This window comes from Pelmatolapia mariae, linkage group LG6 (assembly GCF_036321145.2).
Source record: "Pelmatolapia mariae isolate MD_Pm_ZW linkage group LG6, Pm_UMD_F_2, whole genome shotgun sequence".
In the NCBI taxonomy this organism is placed as follows: domain Eukaryota; kingdom Metazoa; phylum Chordata; class Actinopteri; order Cichliformes; family Cichlidae; genus Pelmatolapia; species Pelmatolapia mariae.
Window position 1 is genome coordinate 13,808,180 of NC_086232.1, and position 25,907 is coordinate 13,834,086.

Genomic DNA, 25,907 nt, shown 5'->3' on the forward strand with positions numbered 1-25,907 from the left:
CAAATATCTAATATGAGCCATGTGTTACTGCATGATGTAAATTTGCCTTACACGTGGATTAGCCTGTCATGTGTCTTAGTAAGTAACAGGACTAAAGAAATTACCGCACACACTGCCAAATTGTTAATTTCTATAATCAGCAAGAATGATTTCAATTCACATCACTCCTTGTCTTTGACAACAACAAAAAAACAATAGAATATACACTAATGCAAATGTGCATTAACAAATTGGTTTTGGTATGAATTTGAATCAGAAAATGAAAATAGTCCACGCCAGTAAAATCAGAAGAAGCAGCATTTACTCTCTTTGGAGATAATGAAACCAAACCAAGGATGCATGGAGCTTACTATGCCTCCTGAGGGGCTGTCAGGCCAGCTGTCGCATGTGAAGGAGAGCAGGGTCTGGTGGCTCAGGTGAGGTCCAGACACCTGTCCTCATCTCTGCCCACTCCTCGATGCACTGCTTCTTCATAACAACTCGAAGCTGGGAAATAATAACAATAATCATCATCACCATCATCCTTCCTGTTAAAAGGGAGTTTGTCCTTCCCACTATTGCCAAGTTCTTGGTAATAAGTGGTTTACTGATTGTTGGGGGTTTTCTCTGTATTATTGTAGGGTCTTTACCTTACAATATAAAGCATCTCGAGGGGACTGTTGCTGTGATTGGCGCAATATAAATAAAGTGAATTGAATTATTATTTTTATTATTTCATATGAGATTCAAAAATAAATTGTAACCCTCTTGTATATCTGGTTCTTTTATTTGATCATGTATATTTGAGCAGAACAATATAACACTATATTTTTCAACCCTTATGACATGACATTGTTGGTAAAAAGCTTTTACCAGTCACATGAATTAACTGTGTGCACCTAAACACAACAGATCATTTTGTGAGGTGAAATGTGAATGTGAAAATCCTGCTGTGTAAATGCTCCACTTATGTCATGTTATAAGAGCTGATACTTCTTAAATGTAACTCTCTTAATATTGCGATACAGCCTACATGTTGCGTTCAAAGGCTAATAAAAAAAATCATATTTCTAGACTAACCCAACACAATAAACGCCTCCGTTTATTTCAACATATCCAGAACAAAATTATTTTCATCTTGATTTTCATTTCTGTACATCTTCACTGTACCATTGTAATATATTTACATTTCAAAGATATTATTATTATTTTGTTAGCATTGTTTAATTTTGTCCGCCCTTTCGACGAGTACAGTTGAATCCAACAAAACGCACGGTGAAATTTCCAGCACTTTAACTTTAAAACTCTATTTGGCATGCGCCATTTAAAACCATGTAATCGTCTCTAAACAGATAATCGCTGTAAAATTGTCAGAGAAGGCTTTCAGAGGACAGTAATGAAGACGGGCGGCAAGGTTGTTTAGCGAATGGCGGTGTGTTTGATTGGCAGACTTTACAGCCAAGGCAAACACACTTCATTATGGAAATGTATGCACATTATTTTGGCCTATATCATCAACAGTCAACACACATACACTCGTTGCACCTGCAGATACAGGTTCTTGTGGTAACAGGCTGGTGTTGTTAGGGCTGCTGTGGTGCCCCCGGAGACAATGAGGGGAGAGGGAAGAAGACAAAGAGAGAATACTGACGAAGATGAACTTGACCTTTATGATGTCTTGGTGAGGAGGGGTTGGGGGCATGTTGGTACTTATGAATCTATAATGAATCTGAACTATGTATGTGTGTGAGTATTGCTGGTCTGTACTCTAAGCTGAAGAAAGGTCATCACACAAGGGGACCACTAATACACCTGGTGCTATCTATCTATCTATCTATCTATCTATTGCTTGAGATTGTAAAACATACTTTTCCATCCTAATACATTTTTCTTGACTAACTCATCGTAACTCATCAGAGCAAAAATAATGCTGCATGAAATTATGACATTTAGCACACAGTAAATGTAAGTTACTTAACAATAACTTGTAATTAATAATAATAATAATTTAGATTTGTATAGCGCCTTTCAAGAAACCTAAGGACGCTTTATATATATATATAAGTTAAAAAAGGCTAGAAGTAGAATATTTAATATTGCAGTAACTGTAATAAAATCGTATTGCATTGACTGACGGCTGATTTGCCTAGGGTGAAGACGTGGATATACCAATAATCACGTCTTGGTATTTGACAGATAGGATTGGCTCCAGCACCCCTGCAACACTCAGTTGGATAACCTGCTACGAAAATGGATGGATTTAATAGTTATATGATCATTAGTTGTGTTTAGACTTGAGTTTTTGTGGCTTTGGAGTGTAGTTTTCAGAGTTTATGTGACTGTATGTTAAGATTTAGCTAGCAATGGGCTACTGTCACCAAAGCTCCATGAGGTGTACAGGGAAATCGGAACCAATCTACTTGTTTGTTCAAGAAGGTCAAGCAACTGAATTCAGGAAACAGAGGAAAAGACATGCAGATTGAGACAGTGTTCAGTGTAAGGAATAGTGCATTTATAGATACAGATCCATAGTACTTGATTGCTTTCCTTATCAGTTTCAGTTTTAGAATTTTAAAGACTTGGATGGTAGGAAGTGACATTCAGAGAATGAATATTCCTGCACACCTATATGCTCCACATCATTTTACATTTATGCAATACGACAATGTGGCAGCACGGTGGCACGGTGGTTAGCACTGTTGCCGCACAGCAAGAAGGTCCTGAGTTCAATTCTACCATCAGGCTGGGGTCTTTCTGTGTGGAGTTTGCATGTTCTCCCCGTGTTTGCGTGGGTTCTCCCCGGGTACTCCGGTTTCCTTCCACAGTCCAAAGACATGCAGGGGATAGGTTAATTGAACAATCTAAATTGCCCATAGGAGTGAATGTGAGTGCGAATGGTTGTATGTCCCTGTGTGTTAGCCCTGCGACAGACTGGCGACCTGTCCAGGGTGTACCCTGCCTCTTGCCCTATGACAGCTGGGATAGGCTCCAGCGCCCCCCGCGACCCTGAAAAGGATAAGCGGAAGCGAATGGATGGATGGACAATATAACACATTTTTACTCATAGACAACATATATGTTTGTTAAACATTAAGCACATTGTGCCTCATTTATTCCGGTTATATATCTTGTTTTATTGGCTTTACTGACTTTTTTTATTGCATTATTAGCAGAGCAGCTGTTACTAATAAAACTGACAAAGACACCTTTCAACTCAGTGCGCCAGAACCAACGACGCCTGAATTCTGGAATCAGAGAAGATAAATGGCATTCAACAATTATTAAACGTATTACCTGTGCTGTGCTTTTACTCCTCTGATGTGTCAAAATATCTTCTGGGAAAAGCTTTCAGTAGATCATGTTTGAAGTGAAGTCATTTTTATTCATAAAGCCCAATATCCCGGATCACAGCCCTTTACACTCTCTGTCGCCAGATGCCAGACTGGGGTAAGGAAAACTCATTCACCAAAATTCAAACAAACCTACCGTATGTTTTGACTAACAAGAATCAAATAATGTGTTCTGCTGCACCTGTTGCCACTGGACTAATTCAGATGATTGTGTGAATGTGATTGATACATGGATGATCAATAATCGACTGGTCACCCTTGCTAGCTTTTCTCAGTTTCAGTAAAAACACAGTCCCCTTTTCATAAGCTTTTCAAGCATAAAGAATGTGATGAAAATAATTTCCCAGTGAAGACGAGAGTAGATCATTAATTCCTAAATTGAGGCAACCCTCTTAGACTACTGAGACGGAGCTTTTTGTCAGTGAGCCGGTCCAGCTCAGGGGTCCCTTTGTTCCAGCTGCCACAGCAGATTTGGGCGTCTGTACGGAGGCCTGTCAGAAACAGGCTTATCTCTTGGGGGCCTCCCAGCACAAAGACCCATTTAGATGCTCAGAGAAAGTGAAATCTTCATTATATACCCCTTAAAAGAAAAACACACCCCTGCTCTTTAGGAAAATTAATTGGAGACAAGTATTTTATTCGGGTGAAATAAGAGCTCCAAAACAAAGTATAAGGCTGAGCTTGTACAGTGGGCCCTTTTATTATGTTTGATATGTAGTAGTGAGTAGGATAGGCAACTTTGCACTGAGAATTGGCGATTACATTAGTCACAAACATTGCCACAGAGCTATGAAGGACGGCTAGCGCTGAAGATTATGTTCATCACCCTCCTACTTAAACATTTCCCTCTGTTTTCATTTTTTTCTTTCAATCCTCAAAGTTACACAAGCCAACCAAAACAATATGTGAACTACAGAAAGCACAGTATCAACACTCTCCCATCTAGATCTATCTCTCTATCATTTATCCACCTATCCGTCAATCCACCTATCCATCCATCTGCTGGCCTTTCCCAGCCATGCCTGTAGTGAGAGTGTCAGTATATCTGCTATGGCGTCCCGCTGATGTGTATTGTGATGGGGCTGAATACTCCAGCAACCAATATGGCCCGCACCAATACTGGATTAGCCACAGTGGATTAGCTGGCTGCCCTCCTGCTGCTTATTCAAATATTGTTTCACGTATTGTCATCATTGGGGCTGAGCTCTGGCCCAGTAGCCTGCAAGCTACAGAATATTTTCAAAGAAACCCCGGAAAAAATGTCTTTGCTTCCATTTCCCTACAAAAGCGTCTGATTTCAGCGAATGTGGGATCTGGACCACTGAGGGTCGGGGGAAATTGTTGAGGGGTTCGGAGAGCATCCGCAGCCCTAGAACAGGCAGGGGAAAAAGAGGGATGGAAAGATGATGGAAAAGCAAAAACCCAACTAGGCCAAAAAACAGGCATGAAAGCGTGCCTTGATCTTTGATACATGGTGTTCTTCTTTTTTTTCTCCTCTCTCCCTTTCTTTCACCCTCACACATACACTTGGGAGTCAAGGCAATTGATGTGCTGCCTTTGATGGCAAAGAGAGGCCTATATTAACGGCCAAAAAGACCATGATGAAAGGGCTGAGGAAAAAGAAGCAAAATGGGTAGAAAATGTGTTATTAGAAAGAATGGCAACTCATGATGAATACTTGGGATGAAGTGATGGTAACCAGACATCGGGGTCTTGAGGGTTTGATGATTTAACGGCAGCGGAGGAAAGGCTAAGGTAGACGGAAGGCTTACCGTGCTAGCCCCGCGGTAGTGATGGCTGAGGTTGGCTTGGTGGTTCCAGTGTGTCATGCTGATGGTCGTCCTGTTAGAATAAGGGACGTGAATACACCTGCTGCATTGCCTGAGTTCATCGCAGTGATTCCGAGGTCTGGACGCCAGTGGACGTCCCATTGCAGAAGCAGTCGCCATCTTTGTCCCGTTGTTGTCTTGGATATGCTCTCCTGCGTCTTCATCCCTCCCTCTTTCCTTTGATCATGCCTCCCTCCCTTGCTGTCTGCCGTATGACATCATCACGCAGCGGTATCGACAAGCATCAAAGAACCTCTGGGCAGGACTGTGTATCTGTCGGTCTGTGCATTTGAAAGGGGTGTAAATATGGAGCATAAAGAGTGCTGTAACCCCCCTGCTCCTAGCATCCACTCCTCTTCTCTCACTGCAGATGGGTGGTTTATTAGGCCGATACAAAACTATAAGCACACACCCACACCACCCATTTCTCAGACGGGTGTATCCCAAGGCCCCCTGCTGTGCTTGCAGCGTTTGATGATGCGTCTAGCTTAATTCGATCCCAAAGCTCGCTCCTTTTCTAAGACGTTCATTCCACCCTTCTTAAATGTTTTTGCAAGCTGCTGCAACAAAACACAAATGTGTTCTTGGTCAACTTTGTGACTAAATGACAACACTACTCTTCGCGTAGCCACCCCTCCTTCTTCACACTTTGACTCTCATCCCCTGCTCTTTCTCTCTTACCTCTTACAGCTGGTCGGTACCATTTCCAATCCTGTTAAAGTTCTATGTCCTCTCAAGGAGACCTTCTGTCTGTCTGTCATCGGCCCCAAAATCACATATACATGTTTCACTGTCACACTCTCAATCCTCTGTGGCAGCTGGTATCAAACCCAATAAGATCATCCCTTAAAAAACACACAGAATTAGCAACTGAATGGAATAGATTTGTCCAACATCAATTTACCTGCAAAGAGAATGAAGCAAACCAACGTTTTACTACAGTCAACATATATTTAAAATACAGTGTAATGGATTTACAATTAAGCTGCTCTACAAAGGCCGGCAGTAGTAATGTAATTATAGAGATAGTAAAGTCAAGAAGAAACAATTAATAGTTTAAAGTTTTCAAAGTGGAAAAGACAGAAAGGCTGCAGTACAATTACTTTATGTGTCTTAAAAGCTGATTATTTTACCCTAATTTAACCAAACTGAATCACATAAACTACTCTAGTCACTGCTAAAATGGCTTAGCTAGCTTTTAGCCAAGTTAGTTATACAGTTTTTCTACATCAAGACTAAAAATTAATGTTTTGCACTTTTTTCAGTCATAAAGTAAAGTCAACACTTCCGCAGAATAGCATTTTTTAACTGGTGAATCTTGTGTCAAAAAGTCCTGTCCAAGCAAAGTTTTAAGCGAATACAGTAAAGCTATGTAGCAAGACAGTTTTAGCTTAATACTAACATTTTTGTCAATCCAAATAATTTCATAATAAAAGCTTTTCAGTAAAATAAATGTGTCCCCCTATCAAAAATGTTATTAACAGTCTATCTTTGACTGAACTGCTGTATTATTATACCTAATAATTTATATTGGCTGCTGTCTCTGCTATTCACTAGCTAAACGGGCCTACTTCAGGCCAATGCAGTTGAAGTAACCTGGGCTCACGCTGTATAATATCACTGAAACAACATGCTGTATCACTGCGGTCTTTCTGATGCAGTTTTTCTGATGGAAAAACGAAAACTGACCATCAAAGCAATGAACAGTCCCACAGTCCCATTCAGTTACCGAGGTCTTTTCTGTAATAGACAAAGAGCCGAATCAAACATGACTCATTAGTGTAACAGAACCTGGATCAGCTTTCTCTTAAGCACTGATCATTGAGAGGAAAAAGAATGAAAAGTAATTGGAGCTTTTTAGAGTCACACAGCTACCGCCTCCTCGCCTGTCTGCTGTTCTTCTACTTTCCCCCAGTTTCCATTCACATCTTTACTCTGCCCTGCCACCTCTCTGCCCCCACTCTCTACACCCCCCCCCCCCCACCCCCTCTAACTAATTGTCAAGGTTCTTGTTAGCATTATGCTTAAATGCACCTCTCTGCAGCGAAAGCCACCCAGTGATATGGAAAGTATCCTTAGCAAAGGATTATACACCACTGATTGGAAGTACCAAACAAACGTGAGTGTTTGGAGAGGAATAACTGCTACGAAATCTGTTGTTCACTCAGGCTTTCGCCTTTTTCCATCCCGTACTTCCCTCTCTTCAACTCAACAAACTGTTTCTCAGCTTTCCAACTCTAAGACCAGGCATTCTCTTTCTCCTTCCCAAACCAATCGCATAAACAGCCATTTACATTCAAACAGCAACTTCATTCCAGGTATTAGGAGAACTAATTCCACCACATTATTAGACTCCTTAAAAATGCCCACTTATTTCCTCCACAAATTACTTCCCGTAATCCCAATCAACTAAATCCATTTGCTGATTGCTCCCCTTCTGCAGGGGACAAACAGCAATGTCTGGAATCAATATGAGGACTCTTAGCCTACCTGTAAGATTGTTGGGGTAACAGCTAATGGCAGCAAGCTGACGGGCTGTAGAGGGTTGATAAGCATTTCTCATTACTGAACCCCCATTCACATAAGCGCCTGCCACACTCGTATAATACACATTCACACACACACAATCTGTGGGAGAAATACATGTCCTCCAAAACATATTGCCATTGTTGTAACAATAGATATAAATAAATAAATAAATCATCGGTGTGTGCATCTATTAACTATGTGTGACAAAAGAGAAGGCATCTGGAAATGCTATAAACTGGCACATAGCTAGAGGGTATGGATAAAATAGCAGAAAAGCTTCAACTATACAAAAACATACCAGCTTGGCGAGGCTTGTAATTGCTTATTGTCACCATCGCACAAGTGCGTCCAATTCTGTGGTCATTTTTGATTTCATTTTTTTGGCTCTAATTTGTTGTGAAGTAAATACCACACTCAGTGTCTTTCAGTCAGTTTTAGTCAGCTCAGTGCATTCCCCTCCACTTTTAATAGATGTGCTTGAAAATTATGCAAAGAACAACAAAAAACAACAAGATAAATATTCAGTATGTATTTTATGTAATGCTAGTAGAATATCTGGATTTTATTCTTACTTTGGGGTTACTTCACAGCAGAATATTTGACTTGTCACAGTAAAACATTGACATTTTCATTAATGTGACATAGCATAAGTCAAATTTGTTTATACAGGGGTTATTAGTGTTGTTTAATTGGAATTAAACAGTTCGAGTAGTGGTTGCCATCACAGAAGATGAGACCACACGAGGTAACTCTGTAGGACGGAAAAATGATTAACGGGACAAATATAGCTTTTCTTTAAGTTGCCTTATTTGTTGTGTGATGCTGGATTGTTTCACCTTGAATTTCTGATCTAGTTCCTTTTGAGGAGAAAATCTTTGGTCAGCATCCACAATGATTGTTCAAAATATCTTTTGGTTAAATAGTGTCTTTTTTGCGGACTCAGTCGAATTTAATGCGTTTTGTATTTTTTTTGTACTTGGACATTTTATGTGTGGTTAATGGAAAGTAAATGAGAGTGCCCTTGTTCATTGCAGTTAGCAAACTTACCATATTAAGGCTTTGCCATACATAGAATACATGTCGGTCCAATGTATTTGTTGCTGTTCACCCAGTTTTAATGAATCAATCTCATGGAATCACGGTTAACTAGGTAAACTATTTCAAACTGTTAACATTAACCCTATAATGCCCATCATTTTTGATACATGAGTTTCTGAGACCTCTATCTCATCAACATGATCAATACTTGCCATAATTTCAAAATGTTATGGACAAAACTCTTTTTTTTGTCTAAAATTAACATTGTTGTTAACAAACAAATTTATTATATATTTTTTGTATCAAATGTGATACAAAAAATATATAATAAATATATAATAAAAATATATCATACACAACATGATACAGCAAAAAAATGTGGATTTTGTTATAAGGGTTAATAAACATCTCAGTTCCAAAAAATCAGAGTTTTTTGATTGCTTACAGGGTTAACACTGAAGACAATCTTCAGGGCTCTAAATGCTTATTAGTGCAACTGATGCGTATTACGACCATCAAGCCAAGGATGATAATGTAGTCGTGATGCCAGTTGATGAAGAACCTCATAATGCTGATGTCCATGTAGTACTGTATGCCCACTCACACCCACACATGGACAAGCTAACCTTTTGTTTTCCACCGTGTCTTGTTCTAATAAAGCTTGTCATACTGTAATGATTGTACTCTTGCACTATTTAATGCTTTCATCAGATTATTACACCATATGTATATTTTTTAGGAGCGGCGTTTTAAGGCACTAAAAGCTTTTTTCTTAGTCATTTTCTTGCATATTTTTTTTTTGTCTGAGCTCTACTCACTGGTTTGCTGCAAGAAGAGATGATACTATCTGTATTATATTATAAATTCCTTAATCAATTTTTGTAAAATCCAGAATCGAGTCCATTTCCTAGATCATCTTACATAATTCTGATTGTATCTACAACTCAGTCTCAGTCAGTCTATCTATATGTGCACTGGAGGCTTCAACCTTTCATATTTTATTCAACTTACATGTTAAAGCCAGGTTACAGGTGAGCAGAAGTTATATTGAAAAACTATTTCCTGATGTAGTCATAAAGGGTCCTTAATAACCAGGAACTAAATGCCTTCTTACAAATTGTCACTTTCGACAGTGTTTTGCTTGCTTAATGTTACATTTTGGAACCAAATTTTCACGCCTTTAATGGTTATTTCATCCACCTATAAGTGGACCTCGAGTCCTTGGTATGCTCTTAAGCTCAACAATTTCAGGCTCCAAATGTTCATTCTGCAGAGAGAGAAAGCTGCAGTCGTGAGGGGATTGAGGCCATTGTTCAGTTAAAGTGAGACAAATGAGACCCCGGAGAGCACTACTTAGCCACTCATAAAGGTCAGATATGGAGCCACACCAATGGATGCTAATCCTGACCCTGGGGACTGTGTGCACATGCGCCTGTGGATGTAATTGTTTCACAGGCCTGTGACATTTAAACCTGAATGAGTGTACAATCCTGGGTGGCAGAACAGTGTGTACGTGCTTGTAAGTCCTTTGGCTGGAAACCAATGGGCTGCAGTGCCCACAGAGGTTTAATTAGACATTGCCTTGGGGGTAATTAAAACATCAGAGGTTATGTTTTTATGTAGACAACACCATTTTATTACTGCTGTAAATATTCTCTTGATTTAGATGATGTTGTTTCTGGCTAAACATTTAAAACTGTGAGCTCTGAAAGACAGATTTTCAAAACCTTCATATGCAATGAAGAATCATCTGGAAGGAAGTCACTAATATTAGAAAAAAAGAATCGATGGGAAATGATACTATTTCTATACCATACGAATTTCACCTGATGGCAGATATGTCATAATGAGGCATCACTGTATGTCTCTCATTAAAATGACTAGCTACATAGTCTAATTGGTATTGAACTAATAACACACTATTGAGGCTGAAAAAAGCCAATCCTTCCTTCCTGTATCAGCGCCACAAGCTTGTCAGCAGGTCTCACTGGCTGGGGCACCAGAGAGCTGGAGGTAATGCAATTTGTGAGTTGTAGCAGAATGCGGTGTAGATAACGACTGCCAGGGTCACAACAACAGTTCAGCACAAGTGTAATGAGCAGAAAAAGAAATGACAAATCAGTTAAAGCATGTGTGCGTATCTGAAAGAGACAGAAAACGTGAACTGGAGGTCCTTATTATGATTAATTACCATCACTACACTGTATCCAACATCCTAGTTATACTGCACAATTTTTTTCAGAGACAATTCTTGCTATTTCTCTTAGATTTGACATTAAGTTTGATGTGTCTACCCACAAATCTATAAACAGCGCCTGGTTCTCCTGGTAATATCTTTAAAAGGCAAACTGTAAAACTGTTTATGACCTTTAGAGGAAGGCAGAGCAGAAACAGAGAACATACCCAGGATAATTCTACAAAGATATGAGCATGTACTCTGGCATGAACCTGTAAACTGAGGGAAGAGTCACAGATGCGAGACCTTTTGCAAACAATGCCAAAACACACAATGCAAAAAGAGAAAGCAGCTCTTATTTTTTGTCATTGTTTGCAAGGCAAAAGTGCCAGTGAGTGAAATCTGAGTTTTTATTTTGAATCTATCATCATCAGCAAATCAAATTGGTCAAAATGAATTTCACTGGCAATTTCATGCCACAATATCTGCAAAACAAACAGCAACAAACATTTCCATCAGCTGCTTTTGTCTTTGTGCTAATAAACGAACGTTAGCGTGCTAACAAGCTAAACTGAGATGTACACATGAAACATTATATGTGTAAACAATTACTGTTAGGTTTATCATTGTAATTCTATTAGCATTATTAGATCAAAAACGATGACTCACTTTATTGTGGCTCCCCTTGGAGACTTTTCAGCAGCATGAGAGTGCACCAAATTATATTTGTTTTTATTCTGCTCCCAGTTCCCACCTCTCCTCTGTTAGCTAGGTAGTTTTTGCTTTATCTTACAAAAAAGCAACAATGATCACTTCTGCTGCAGTGTTCCTCTTACCGGGGGAAATTTAAAATAATTTTAATAATAATAATAATAATAATATAGCACCATATTATCAATCAAAAACACAGCTGGCTCTAGCCCCTGGGCGAGATGAGGACTGTTCTCTCTACAAGTTTGTTCATCTGTCTGAGATGCACACTCATCTTTGGGGATGCTCATATGTATGATACTGTAGGTTGATATATAATAAACTCAGGAGAAAGACTCTTACAAACAGATGTTATATTCTTCTCTTTTTCATTCATTCTCTTATAGATTTGCTGCTGTGCTTAAGATTATCGTCCTGACAGATGATTTATTTTCAGCCAACCTTCAGCTGTCAGACAGATGCGCTCACATTTTACAACATTTTGGTATACAGCAGAGGTCATGATCATCTCAGTGACTGCAAGGTGCCCAGGCCCTTTGGGACAAGTCCAAATCATCATCCTTCCATCTCCATGTCTAAAAGGTGGCAGAGGTGCTGGGAGGCTGTTTGCTTCTGGCCAAACATGATGTGCATTACAGCCAAATATCTCCCCTTTGGTGTCTTCTGTGCAAAGGACATTGATCCAGAACTCTTGTGATTTGTTCTGATATAACTTTGCAAACCTAAGATGTGCTGTCATGTTCGTTTTAGAGAAAGGAGGCGTTTTCCTGGCAACCCATCCAAACAAGTCGTACCTGTTCTGCCATTCTCTGATTTCACTGTCAGATACTTTAACATGTAACATGCTACTTGAGGCCTATTTGAAGTAGTTTCTGAGATGTACAATGCTAAACAATGTTAATAGAAACCAGATAGTTTGGAAATCTGTCAAAAACTTGTTTTAAAATAAACTTATTTATTAGGCAAATAACAAACAAGTTTCAAGTTTAGTTTTTTTTGTTTTGTTTTGTTTTTACCAAATTTGAGTTAGAAGTCAGCGATTAATCAAGCATGACATTCAACCGCAAAAACACATCTTTCTGTGCAGGAATACGAGTAAATACCTCTATTTTGGCATCTTAATCAAAAAATAATATTGTGCTTTACTATATTTCTTTCCATTTTTGTAAAGCAGTAAATCTGAAAATTAATTTACAACAATAATATTTCAGCTTTAAAAACTTTGATTAAAGAGCTTGCACATACTGGTGGTTTAACCATTACAAAAACATAAAAATTATTTACCAATACTGTTAACTTAGTGGCCTAAACCTTACATTGGTTGATGGCCTAATAAATTTGCTAAGCACTGCAGCTCTTGCTGCTTTTATTCCCTCTCTGAACATTGCACGCTCTTGGGCTGAATTTGGGTGTCGACTCCTGCAGGCTGTCGCTCTACATCTCCTCCAGACCAGCAAACTGTTCACACATCTGCTTCTACAGAGGTGATCACACTCTGATTTTCAGTTAATCAAGTACATTTAACTAACAGCACCTGGCTGCTATTACCCTCTTAATTCCTACAGAAGCATTGAGGCTGTACTTAGTATTTCACAGGACTGCACTACAGACTTTTGCATTTGTAGCTTACAGGTTATCAAAATGTCTGAATATGCTTCCTCGTGACATTAACTTAATTAGGACGAGGGATGTTCCTAATTACAGGCTTTTTCTTTTTTTGTTAAACCTACTGACTCACGGACTTGCGTGAGCCACATTGAGGGCACACCTTCACTTAGACAATGCCATCTGCACTGTATCTGGTTACAAAATGGATCATATTATATTTGCATGACACATAAGTAACACGGGCTATTTGATTTAGCTGTAAGAGCAAATACCTTTGGGACCTGAAAATATAGAAAAGAAAAAAAAACAGCTTATGTGAGAGTCAGTGCCTCTCACAGCCCACCCATACTTTCTTCCCAGTATCAGTTGTTTATTACAGTGTTCTAAACAATGCACTTGACACACTGCACGGGAGTAGTCAGTATTCATTAGAAACTTAATGCATGAATAACAAGTACTCACAGGTAGGACCGCACCTTCAGACCGGAGATTAATTTGTTCTCAACTACACGATATCAATCAAGCACTAGATTGGCTGAAATATTTCTTCCTCTTCTGGCATCCCTCCAGCTGCTGACGACCTGGGCAGCAGCTGGAGGGATGCCAATAGAAATAAACTTCCTCAAATAAATGATTGATTTAATTTCTCTGTGGAACAGGTTATACTCATGTATTCTGTAATAAGACGTTACTCTCTTATATGAAGTGTTTTATATTTTAAACGGTAATTACAGCCTGGAGTATTCAAGTAGGATTATGTAGTATTCAAGACTAAAACAACCGTAAGACTGTTTCTCCTAAAATAATTTTTAAAAGAAAACAACAGTACGCAGTATAGCTACGAATATCCATTTAGAGGGTAGCACAATTATCACATAACAGTCAGTACTCTGGAAAATGATGTTTTATCTCCATCTTGTGGAGTACAAAAGAACTGCCAAAGAAGTGTCTACACTTTCTAAGTGTAACACACCATACAGAGTTTATATGTACGCCATTTCTAACCTCCTCAGTCTCCTCCACTTCGTTCTGTTTATTGTGCCAATGAGCAGAACAGAGAGCACCACGAACTAAGTAAAGAATACGTGAGGAACCAGTTAAACACACAGGCAGCAGGGACAAATTTAGGAAACAAGTTACACAACAGTAATAGGTACTAGCAGTGATACCTGTTAACTTGAAGAAAAGTCAATTTTTAAGCGAGAACCCCAGAAGTAATAAAAACACACTGAAATTAAAAGTCAAATTCACCATTTAAAAGAACAAACAAACAAAAAATTGTGAGCAGCTACAAATAGTTTGTAAAATCAATTAAAAAATTCTCTCAATTGAAATGTACAACTCAATAAAGCTGATAATGGATGCCAGATATCCCCATGAATATTAAAAAACCCAAAAATATTAAATTATATTAGAATCGTTTGTGATGCTTATGGAGCTCATGATGTTGACAAATCAGTCCATTTAAAACAAAAGCACGGCACTACAAAGCAAATTTAACGGTATTTCCTCAACTGTTTTCTTCAGTGTGAGCTTTCACTCTCCCCCACCTTCACCCTCATCACCCTCCCCCTTCTCTGAAACACTTGTGCCCTTGTCTTCTTCGCCCTTCGTCTCTCTTCTGTCCGTCTCTCCCGCATCAGGTTTCTCCGTCTGATCGCTTGTGTCTGCGTCTGCTTTTGCTGTGGTCACGTCAGTCTTCGATATGTCGTCTTTCACCACTTCCTGAACGTTGTACTTTCTGTACAGCGTATAGTCTTTTACCACACTGAGGCAACACACTGTCTTGATGACCTCCACAATGATTGTCAGTTCAGGGTTTGTCAAATCCACTTTGTTCTTAGGGTTCATCTTCCCCACAAGGCCTGTAAGACAGTTGGATTCGAAAGGAGTCAGTTTCCTTTAGCACGGGCACCGGCAGCCATGAAAAACATGGAAAATGAACGAGCCTACCGGCGATAGATTTGATGATTTCGTCTCGCTTGTTGTGGTTGCTGTTGCGGGCCTTGAACGCAATCTGGTAGGTAGCACAGCTTGGAGTTTTGAACCAAGGCTCCAGGAAAGTGGTCAGATATTTCACCATGTCTTCCTGAAAAGCTTTGCAGGTTCCAGTTACCTGAAAGAAGAAAAAACAAAAAAAAACCCAAGGATTTTACTGGTGTTGTCGTAATGCATCAATATCAAATAATGGCTAACTTTAAAAGCACTGTTTTACAGCTTCAGTCATGTGAATGCTCAGATGATTCAACAACCCCTCGACTTACAGTACGGCGGCATCTCTCTATCCTGCATCAGTTTAAACGCATATGCACATTGAGACTCGCAACTAAGCTACTTACTGGCAACATTCGAAGGATGACACGTGACTTTTTCTTCTTTGTAGTATGGAGATCTGACAGGATATGATGAACCAGTTTATCAGACTCTACGGAAAAACAAAATAAAACAAAAATCAGAAAAAAAGCCCAAACAAAACACTGAAAGACAGACTCGCATCAACTACAAAAAGCTTTACCGATATTCTGAGTTCTGATGAAGATCACGTTGTTTGCTCCGCTGTCAAGCGCCTGGAAGCGCCTCTCCTGTTTAGTTTCCGATGCCCGCAGCTGGGCCACTTCTTTCTTCAGGGCAACATCAACATCTTCTTCTTCAGCCTCCTCTTCTTCACTGCTGCTCCCCGTATTTTCCTGAAGCTGTGAGCAAGAATCAAGTCAACTTTTTTGTCATATATGCACACTGCAAAACACAGAGGTTACACTGGGCAATGCCATTCTTACTTTGTATGTTCCCTTGACACAGGTTAAATCAATGAACTACACTAAGAGAATAACACACATAGAAAATTACTGAATGGTATATGTAGAGCATTAAAAATACACAAAAAAGCACAAGTGATACGAAAAAGCAACATGTGTGCTTCTCGTTTTACGCATGTGGAACACAAAGGCATTTCCAGTAACATCACCCCACATGTGGAAACACCGAAACCAGCCATTTGTGCTTTACATATTCATTATAGCTTGTATGAGATTGTTGCTTTTCACTTACTCCATTAACAAAGCAAGCTAAATCCTAGTTTAACTCAAGCCATCCAGCATATTAGCCCCTAACACTGCTCGTCTGAGGCCTTTGAACCAATAACATAAACAATGTAAACTTACCTTCTCGAGACCATAGAGCTTGTCTGCGTATTCACCGAGCAGATTCAAGGCCTCCGCCGTGCACTTTCTCTCGTTCATGTTGCATGTGATGAGGATCCCCTGCATGCCCACCTCCAGCTCCCGGGAGCCCTTCCACCGCTTGCTGTGGTGACCGGCCATAAAGCGCTTCTTGCTCCGTTTCCTGGATTCGTTTTGCACGGCTGACATGTCCCCAGAGCGCTTTCAGATACAGAACTAAAACCGGGAGTTTGGAGGCTCACTAGCTTATCGGCTACCTGTTTTTGTGTTTGTTTTGATTGTACCTCCTCGCCTCTATTAGCCGTAAGCTCAACACGAACTGTCGGAGATTTTAAAGCTGCAGCAACAATATAAAAACCGAGTGAAGTTGAAGGACTGGTGCAGCCTTTTCCCCCCTCACGTGCGTTCAAACCATAGCCGTTCCAAGAAAGGAGGTCTCCGTGCACATTTGTTGGTCGTCCTGTACGGCGTGTCAGGAGGGACAAAAGTCTCTGGCCGCGTGTCAAACTACGCTACTGTTATAAGGACACCGTATCAGATTTCCAAAAAAATGACCACATTCTTAAAATAATACAAAATAACTTAAAAAAAAAACAACAACTTTAATTACAATGCTGTCACAGTAAACATTTGTGCTTCACAATCTTTTTCTGTTAAACAATGGTTAAAATTGCTATTGTACATTATATTGTTTGACAAGAACCCCCCCCCCCCCCCCTTATATTTAAAAATGTATTTGGTAAATAATAATAATCATTATAAGGTTGTTATATATTTGGGGTTTTTTTTTTTTGTTTGGCTTTTTGTTTTTTTGTTGTTGTTGTTGTTTTTTTTTGGGGGGGGGGGGTGGTCAAACTCAAAATCATTCCAAAATAATGCTAAAGTGCATCCTGAATGAATAAATGTAAAAGAGTTTCCACCCATGTAATTTATATCAGGAATCAGTGTTTACAAATAACTCAATTTCACAGATAATGTTACACAAGAGTTACTGATCTCTTTTAGCCAACACTAGAACCATAGATGGTAGAAAGCATGCATGTAGCTTATGTGATAGTATCTAAAAAAAAACAAAAAACAAAAACCCTGAACACTATCTGAAAGCCACTAGAAGGCGATGCCTGTGGTTCCAAAAAGACATCCAGCCCTATTGAAGTCTGTAGAAAAATGACCATGACATGACCTTTCGAGTTTATGGTCTCAGTCACTCATTTTGGAACACATTGAATAAAAAAAATCAAATCTTTTCTTTTTTTAAATTTCGGTCATACATTTTAGAATTTGGGATTATCTTGAAACCACATTATTATTACCTAATGAGCTGTCAGTCAGAAGTCATTAGCCAGTGTGTGGTTTGACAGTCAGACCCGCCTTTCCTTGTCACATCTGATTTTTTTTGTAGTGGTGGCAACACTCAACTGGAAGCTTAAACTTCAAACTGTGAACATCTGTAACCAGTAGGTTATGTCACATTGGAAATAGTCGAGGAAATAATTATTTCAACCCCAGGTGAATTTGTAAGTTTGCTAGCTTACAAAGAAATGAACAGTCTCACATTTTTAATCATATTTTCATATTAATGGAGAGAGACAGAATTTTAACCAAACTAATTACATAACAGTTATACACTGAATTGCTTGTCATTGAGTGAATTATTTGAGCTGTTAAAACACAGCCTGAGTTCTGGCTCCCACAGATTCAAACGTGACCTGACCGATTTTAGGACCAATGCTTCTACCAATATTTAGTGATATAAAAAGCCAATATTCTGATACATTGGCTGATATTTATTTCAAAAATGCAATACAAGCAGAATTCCCTAACATTTGTTATATGTAGTTACTTTTTCCACACTCTGCTTATACCAGCTAGCTGTTTTTGTGATATTCTAAACACCAACAGAGAAGTTGCCCTCTGGTGGTCAAACTATGCAATGTCAACACTCATGAGTCAAGGCTATTTCTCCTGTCTCCCCTTGGCTTTTTAAATGTAAATTTATTAGTCATTATGAATGCTGATAGCGACAGATAAACAAATAGCTAATATCAACCCACTAATAAGTTGGTCAGGCTGTAGGCAACCCATATTTATAGAGAAGAGTAAAAACAGAATTCTATATTGGACTCTAATGAGCCTGCTCTGTCCATTTGTTATCACTCACAGAGTGAGTTTCTGATGAAGGTGTTATGTGATTAGTCTGCAAAAGTTAAAACAAAGAAAGAAAGAAAAAGAAACAATTTCACATTATTTTTTACCATATAATGATGTGTTTATACAGTGGCTTGCAAAAGTATTCGCCCCCTTGAACATTCCCACATTTTGTCACATTACAGTCACAAACATGAATCAATTTTATTGGAATTCCACGTGAAAGACCAATACAAATTGGTGTACACGTGAGAAGTGGAACGAAAATCATACATGATTCCAAACATTTTTTACAAATAAATAACTGAAAAGTGGGGTGTGCGTAATTATTCAGCCCCCTGAGTCAATACTTTGTAGAACCACCTTTTGCTGCAGTTACAGCTGCCAGTCTTTTAGGGTATGTCTCTACCAGTTTTGCACATCTAGAGACTGAAATCCTTGCCCATTCTTCTTTGCTAAACAGCTCCAGCTCAGTCAGATTAGATGGACAGCGTTTGTGAACAGCAGTTTTCAGATCTTGCCACAGAGTCTCGATTGGATTTAGATCTGGACTTTGACTGGGCCACTCTAACACATGGATATGTTTTGTTTTAAACCATTCCATTGTTGCCCTGGCTTTATGTTTAGGGTGGTTGTCCTGCTGGAAGGTGAACCTCCACCCCAGTCTCAAGTCTTTTGCAGACTCCAAGAGGTTTTCTTCCAAGATTGCCCTGTATTTGGCTCCATCCATCTTCCCATCAACTCTGACCAGCTTCCCTGTCCCTGCTGAAGAGAAGCACCCCCAGAGCATGATGCTGCCACCACCATATTTGACAGTGGGGATGGTGTGTTCAGAGTGATGTGCAGTGTTAGTTTTCCGCCACACATAGCGTTTTGCATTTTGGCCAAAAAGTTCCATTTTGGTCTCATCTGACCAGAGCACCTTCTTCCACATGTTTGCTGTGTCCCCCACATGGCTTGTGGCAAACTGCAAACGGGACTTCTTATGGTTTTCTGTTAACAATGGCTTTCTTCTTGCCACTCTTCCATAAAGGCCAACTTTTTGCAGTGCATGACTAATAGTTGCCCTATGGACAGATTCCCCGACCTGAGCTGTAGATCTCTGCAGCTCGTCCAGAGTCACCATGGGCCTCTTGGCTGCATTTCTGATCAGCGCTCTCCTTGTTCGGCCTGTGAGTTTAGGTGGACGGCCTTGTCTTGGTAGGTTTACAGTTGTGCCATACTCCTTCCACATCTGAATGATCGCTTGAACAGTGCTCCGTGGGATGTTCAAGGCTTGGGAAATCTTTTTGTAGCCTAAGCCTGCTTTAAATTTCTCAATAACTTTATCCCTGACCTGTCTGGTGTGTTCTTTGGACTTCATGGTGTTGTTGCTCCCAATATTCTCTTAGACAACCTCTGAGGCCGTCACAGAGCAGCTGTATTTGTACTGACATTAGATTACACACAGGTGCACTCTATTAGCACTCATCAGGCAATGTCTATGGGTAACTGACTGCACTCAGACAAAAGGGGGCTGAATAATAATATTTGTAAAAAATGTTTGGAATCATGTATGATTTTCGTTCCACTTGTCACGTGTACACCACTTTGTATTGGTCTTTCACGTGGAATTCCAATGAAATTGATTCATGTTTGTGGCTGTAATGTGACAAAATGTGGGAATGTTCAAGGGGGCCGAATACTTTTGCAAGCCACTGTACATATATATAACATATTAATACTCTGTTAAAGATCATGGTTCCTCTCTACCTGCAGACAAATATCATCAACTTTATTATTATAAAAGCATTTAATGGATCCTTGATTCAAATTTAAAAATACATTTAATATAAACAGCACATAATAATAAATTATTTTCTCTTTTGAGTGGCCCCAGTTATTGATCAGTGCAGTAATGAATGAATCCAGTATTTCCCAAACATGTGGACCAGAGCCCCCTGGTGTGTCTCACAGGTTCTCCAGGTGGACCACAATGATAACAGAAATTCAGCTTGAAATTATTAACAAGTATGTAAAGTTACAAATGTATATAAATGCATGTATTTATATAAAGAGTTAATTAAAACTGGCAATCAGAGGTGGTTAGTTTTTGATATTACTCATTACTCTGAGATAAGCTTACTGCTCTTGTGTCCCAGGGACAGGTGAAAATGCTATAATGCCAATAATACTAATGTATGATGGAGGATTTCAGTAGCTTTTCCTTAGCAGTGGCGTGTGGGCTGGACGATGGGAGACAGTGGAGTTGAGCTGACAGAGTGAAACAGAGGATCCGACAGCAGGAGCGGCCGCTGATGCACTCTTCATCACGGCCGACTCCCACTTAAAAAACTCGCACCCTTTCTCCATCCGTCCTCCGCTGCCTGATCGGCGGACTGGGCAGCAATAAAACCCTCGACCGTGGTTTGGACCGCCGTTTGACACGACCTGTCGCTTTGCACGACGGCCGCACGTGCACAGTGGAGAAGTGATCTTCTGAGCTCCTCTCACAGAAATGATGGAACGGTCGGCACGAGAGGAGAGAGCGTTGGTTGACAAAGAGGAGAGGACACTGCTGTGTGAGGAAGGACGCAAGGGAGCTGTAGCTTGTTTGGCTGGCTCGGTGTAGATGATAAAGGAGGACCTCAGAGTGTCTTTATGTTTGGGCCGGGCAAAGGACGTATTGGGGATGGAGGTTTTTTCTGGGACAAAAGGATTAGGCCTAATTGAACAGTTCTTAGTGGGAACATGTTTTGTGAAGTTGGAGGGAGGTTCTAAGTCCTGTGTTGCACTGATTTGATTTACCACTGTTAACAGTTTTAGGCACAGCAAAATAAATATCTGAGAACATGTTTTGTGAAGTTGGAGGGAGGTTCTAAGTCCTGTGTTGCACTGATTCGATTTACCACTGTTAACAGTTTTAGGCACAGCAAAATAAATATCTGAGGTCACTGAATGCATCGTTTCTGTTGTTTTGTTCGTTTCTGTTGAGATACAACCATGAGATTTTTGACCTTTACTGGTAGAATCTGTGGTAATCTTTTGCATTTTAGAGCTCTTTCCAGTTGATTCTCTCATATCATCATTCAAAGTGAGCCGACTTCCTGCTGAATGTGAAGTATGCTGCTCTAACCAATCATAAGATCCACTATCAAACTCAGATATGTACTCTGCATCACATTCATCATTTGCTTCATTAACATCATCCTCCAACACCACGTCGTCATATGAGCCACACCTCTCAGTTTCCGCTAAAAGCTCCGCATCCTCCTCTTTCTCCGTGGATCCTAGCATTGCTTCTGTTATTGAGGCCCAGTTTGGTGGAGACAGATTTGCAAAGCAGCTCACGGTAGTGGAACACAGAATAAGACTACTATTGTTATTTTGGGGAGAAACAGTTTGTAACAACTGAGGTGGAAAGGCCAGGGGCAGCCTCTGCTGTGACTGATCTGCCGTGCTTCAACAGCGGCGCCGTCGTGCCATTCAGAAGAGTCTTTGGTGAGATCAGGCTTCGACAGATTTGAGCAGATTCATGAATGGAGCTTGGGTTTTTCTTTGCGGCGAAGTTTTGAGCAATCTACTCGGGACATGGTCGCTTTTGACAAGCATTGAGAGGAATTTTAAATGAGTGTTTGCTACGGATGACTGTATTTTCCTTTTTATTCTCGTTAGGTTTTTCTTTCTTGACTGAAGGACAGGCAGTGTTTCCAAACACTGGTTTGGCCATCACTGGGATCTACAATACATAGAGCAGATTTTAAATCAGTAACTGAATGGCACAACCCATTAACTATCAAATTAACTCTGGCAGCACTTCTTCCGAGTTACATAAACTATATTGCCAAAACATTCCCTCGGCCAACTAAATAATTGAACTCAGGTTTTCCAGTTATTTCCATGGCTGCAGGTGCATAAAAACTGAGCACCTAGACATGCAGACTGCTTCTACTAATATTTGTGAACGAAGGGCCTACGCAGAGTCCTGACCTGAACCCATTAGAACACCTTTGGGATAAGTTAGTGTAGAAACTCCGAGCCAGGCCTTCTCATCCAACGTCAGTGGACCTTACAACTGTGATTCCAGACAATGGTCAAAAATTCCCATAAACACTCCTAAACGCTGTGGAAAGTTTTCCCAGAAGAGCTGAAGCTGTTATAGCTACAAAGGGTGAACTGACATAAACCCTATGGATTAAAAATGGGATCTCACTAAAGCTCATATGTGTGTGAAGGCAGATGAGCGAACACCTTTGGCAATATAGTGTACTTAGTTCTAATGTTGTCTTCTCTCCAGGCACACAAAATACAAACTTAAAGATATAATTTTATTAATAAATAAAATCTAAATTAGTACAACATTTTTTTAAAAATTTCTACAATCAAAATGTTTTTGCACAGAGCAAATTTCCTTCATATTATTATCTTCACAGAGCTTTTAAATTTGGAAGATGAGGGATGCTAGGATTTCCAGTGTTGGGGTTCGTTAAGGGCGACATCAGCCAGCCACTCACACTCTCCAGGCTCCTAGTAATCTTCATTATGCACCCATCCCTCATCATTCTTGCTGCCAGCTGAGCTGTGTTTCGGGCATCATCTAAACCTGAGAGAGAAAACAAAGGGTTAGGTTGATGGTCGTGTGTAACACAGAATTATCTACACTTGGTCACATACCAGAATGTTCTCTGCCCGAAAACTGTATTCCAAGATCCTGAAGAGCTCCATTCAGGCCTTTGGGTTTCCTGTTGTAAAAAAGCTGGAAAAACAAAAAAAGAGTTAGAGAAACAACCACATGAGCAGAGAGGTAATTAGAGTAAATCAGCTCAATTACACAGTCTGTGACATCTTTCATCTAAATAAAAAAATTTACTCCTTTTAATCAGTTTACTTAATTTCACATTACTGTAATTACCATAAGTTATGTTTGTTTTGGACTCACTTAAATCTGTATACTAGTCTTTGTGCGTTTAGCTTAAAATTGACACCCCTTAAACATTTTAGCTTAAATAAAACATACAATAAACAAAGACGCCTTAAAAATTATAAGGCTCTCTATATAGGTTAAACACTAAAAGAATCAATCTGTGGTGCCTACTGATACAGTAAAATAAAACAAGAAACAAACAATCGACAGCCGCAGCACTAAGCGTAAAACACTTGATACTATAGATGAAAGTCCAATAGAAGGGTAAGACGGCGCTGGCACGGCTGGCAGCCTTAACACAATTTCCCTCGGGATGAATAAAGTATAATCAATCAACCAACCAATCAATGCTCGCCTCCCAAGAAAAGTCAACGTTTCAGGACTGGTATAGTGACAAAAGAGCGCAACAAACTTGAAGCACTTAAAAAGGAAGCAGGAGCAAGAGGAGGAAAGGATGGGGAAAATGGAAGAGGAGACCAGAAAGAAGAAGAAGATTCAGCAGGGGGAAGAAAAGCGACAGCAAGAGTCGCTGGCCAAGAAGAGGGCTGAGGAAGAGGCTCGTAAAGCACTTGAGCTGAAGAGGGAGCAGGAACGGGAAAGGGAGATGGAGAGGGAACGGCAAGCTGCTGCTGAAAGGCGCAGTAAACTTTGTGGCGCTTCTGTTAAATCACTGCAATTCATTGCTAAAGAGGATCCCATTTCTGAGGTCTCCACCTCTGAAGCCAGCAGCACTGCACAGTTCAAACGCACCACTTGCAGAAACAAACAGACAAAGCCTGAGGTGGTATATGATGAGAGCCAGTCACCTCATGACAGCGATAAAGCTGAAGAAGTGCAAAACAAAACCCAGATGCTGGAGGAGGTGGTGGTGGATAAAAATAAGGAGGTGAATGATGCTAAAGTCAAACCAGATGACACAGGTGGCAACGCCACACCTCCCGAGTCTCTAAGATTTCCTTACCTGAAGCCGTTGTCAGCATCTCTCATGCAGGCCGCTTGTCTGCTGAGCTTGCAAAAGAGCCTGAGCCCTCTCCTGGCCGTACAGCTGCTAAGATTGCAATAGCTGAACCTGCTCAAACCTCAAGGCGCAGCTCTGTGCAGTGCTCCCTGAAGCCACGTTACTCTCTGGCTGGCCTGCGGCACAGTATGATTCAGGAATCTCTCCGCCGTGCCTCGCGCCGCTCCACGCTTAAGAGGAAAGCTACTCGTGCGGGTAACTCCACGTGTAGCACCAAAGTTAGCGATGACTCTTGCGTGGAGGAGGAAATGGAGAAGGGAAACCAAGAAGTAGTGTCAGAAGCTGTATCTGTGGATAATACTGGACCTCAAAAATCTCAGGGAACTCCAGAGGGTATACAACAGTCTTTCGTGCACATTACTCGTTCAGTGGCTGCAAATTTTTCCGAAACGGCGCCCCTGCCGTTGTTTATCAGGGAGATGAAAATAAGCACTCCTAACAGAGCAATTGTCACTGAGAAGCTGAATTCGCTGCAAGTTCGGAGGTCAAGCTTCAGGTTTGCTAGAGAAATACCTAATTGCCCACACCTGAGCTTATGAAAGGGGCAAAGACCAACTCCGCCTACCAGGGGCGGTTCCCAGACTCAGGTCTCACCTGTCACATATAGATGAAATATCATGTTTTAGTATCTGCTTGGTAAAAAACTTTATTACAACGTGCCTGATGATTGACGTCGTGTTTACTGAGATTCTGGTTGTCTGCATGACTGTGAGCCAGCTGCTTTTAAAAAGTGCTGTGTTTTTATTGTAGTAACTTTGCTGATTTTCCTGAAGCTTGCCCCTGAAATATGTCCTTCATACAATAATAATTGAAAAAAGCGTGAAAAATAACACTGAAACCATTAACAAATAAAACTAAACATTAAAAAACAATAACTCAATTAAAACAAAGAAAATTCCCCCTGGAAACTAACTGAAATTAAAGTCAATGAATGAATTTAAAGTCAAAAAAGTCAAAATGAAATAAAAATGAAAAACTAACTAGAAAATGCTAATCTATAAACAACAATTCTGCTACATGCACATAGCCCTAGCTACTCGTGTTTTATTTTTAAAAGTTACAGACCGGAAGTAGTGCTAGTACCAGTTTTTATTTGCACTTACAAGACAAAACTAGCAACACATGCTTTAGCCATGTGTTACTAACTGAAGACATTGGTAGAAACATATAATTTTGGACCAAACCGGACCTATATACACATATACATATATAGACATACATATATACATACATATATACGTATATATATATATACGTATATATATATATATATATATTACTACATATTAATACTCTGTTAAAGATCATGGTTCCTCCCTACCTGCAGACAAATATCATCAACTTTATTATTATAAAAGCATTTAATGGATCCTTGATTCAAATTTAAAAATACATTTAATATAAACAGCACATAATAATAAATTATTTTCTCTTTTGAG

At 39.9% G+C, this 25,907-nt stretch overlaps 2 protein-coding genes across 2 annotated transcripts; both read right to left on the reverse strand.

The window, feature by feature from the left end:
- Positions 1-13,616: 13,616 nt before the first annotated feature.
- Positions 13,617-16,861, reverse strand: thumpd1 (THUMP domain containing 1). The gene is made up of 5 exons (XM_063475162.1): positions 16,382-16,861; positions 15,736-15,913; positions 15,560-15,645; positions 15,174-15,336; positions 13,617-15,085 (listed from the first exon to the last, which is right to left on the reverse strand). Exons 1-5 carry the CDS (start codon positions 16,586-16,588, stop codon positions 14,757-14,759), a joined length of 963 nt encoding a protein of 320 aa, XP_063331232.1. The 5' UTR covers positions 16,589-16,861; the 3' UTR covers positions 13,617-14,756.
- A 3,879-nt stretch (positions 16,862-20,740) lies between these two features.
- Positions 20,741-23,441, reverse strand: LOC134629684 (ERI1 exoribonuclease 2-like). Its single transcript, XM_063477209.1, has 5 exons — positions 23,430-23,441; positions 23,201-23,282; positions 23,043-23,129; positions 21,663-21,828; positions 20,741-21,251 (listed from the first exon to the last, which is right to left on the reverse strand). The coding sequence occupies exons 1-5, from the start codon at positions 23,439-23,441 to the stop codon at positions 20,741-20,743; spliced, it is 858 nt and encodes a 285-aa protein (XP_063333279.1).
- Between the last annotated feature and the right edge of the window lie 2,466 nt (positions 23,442-25,907).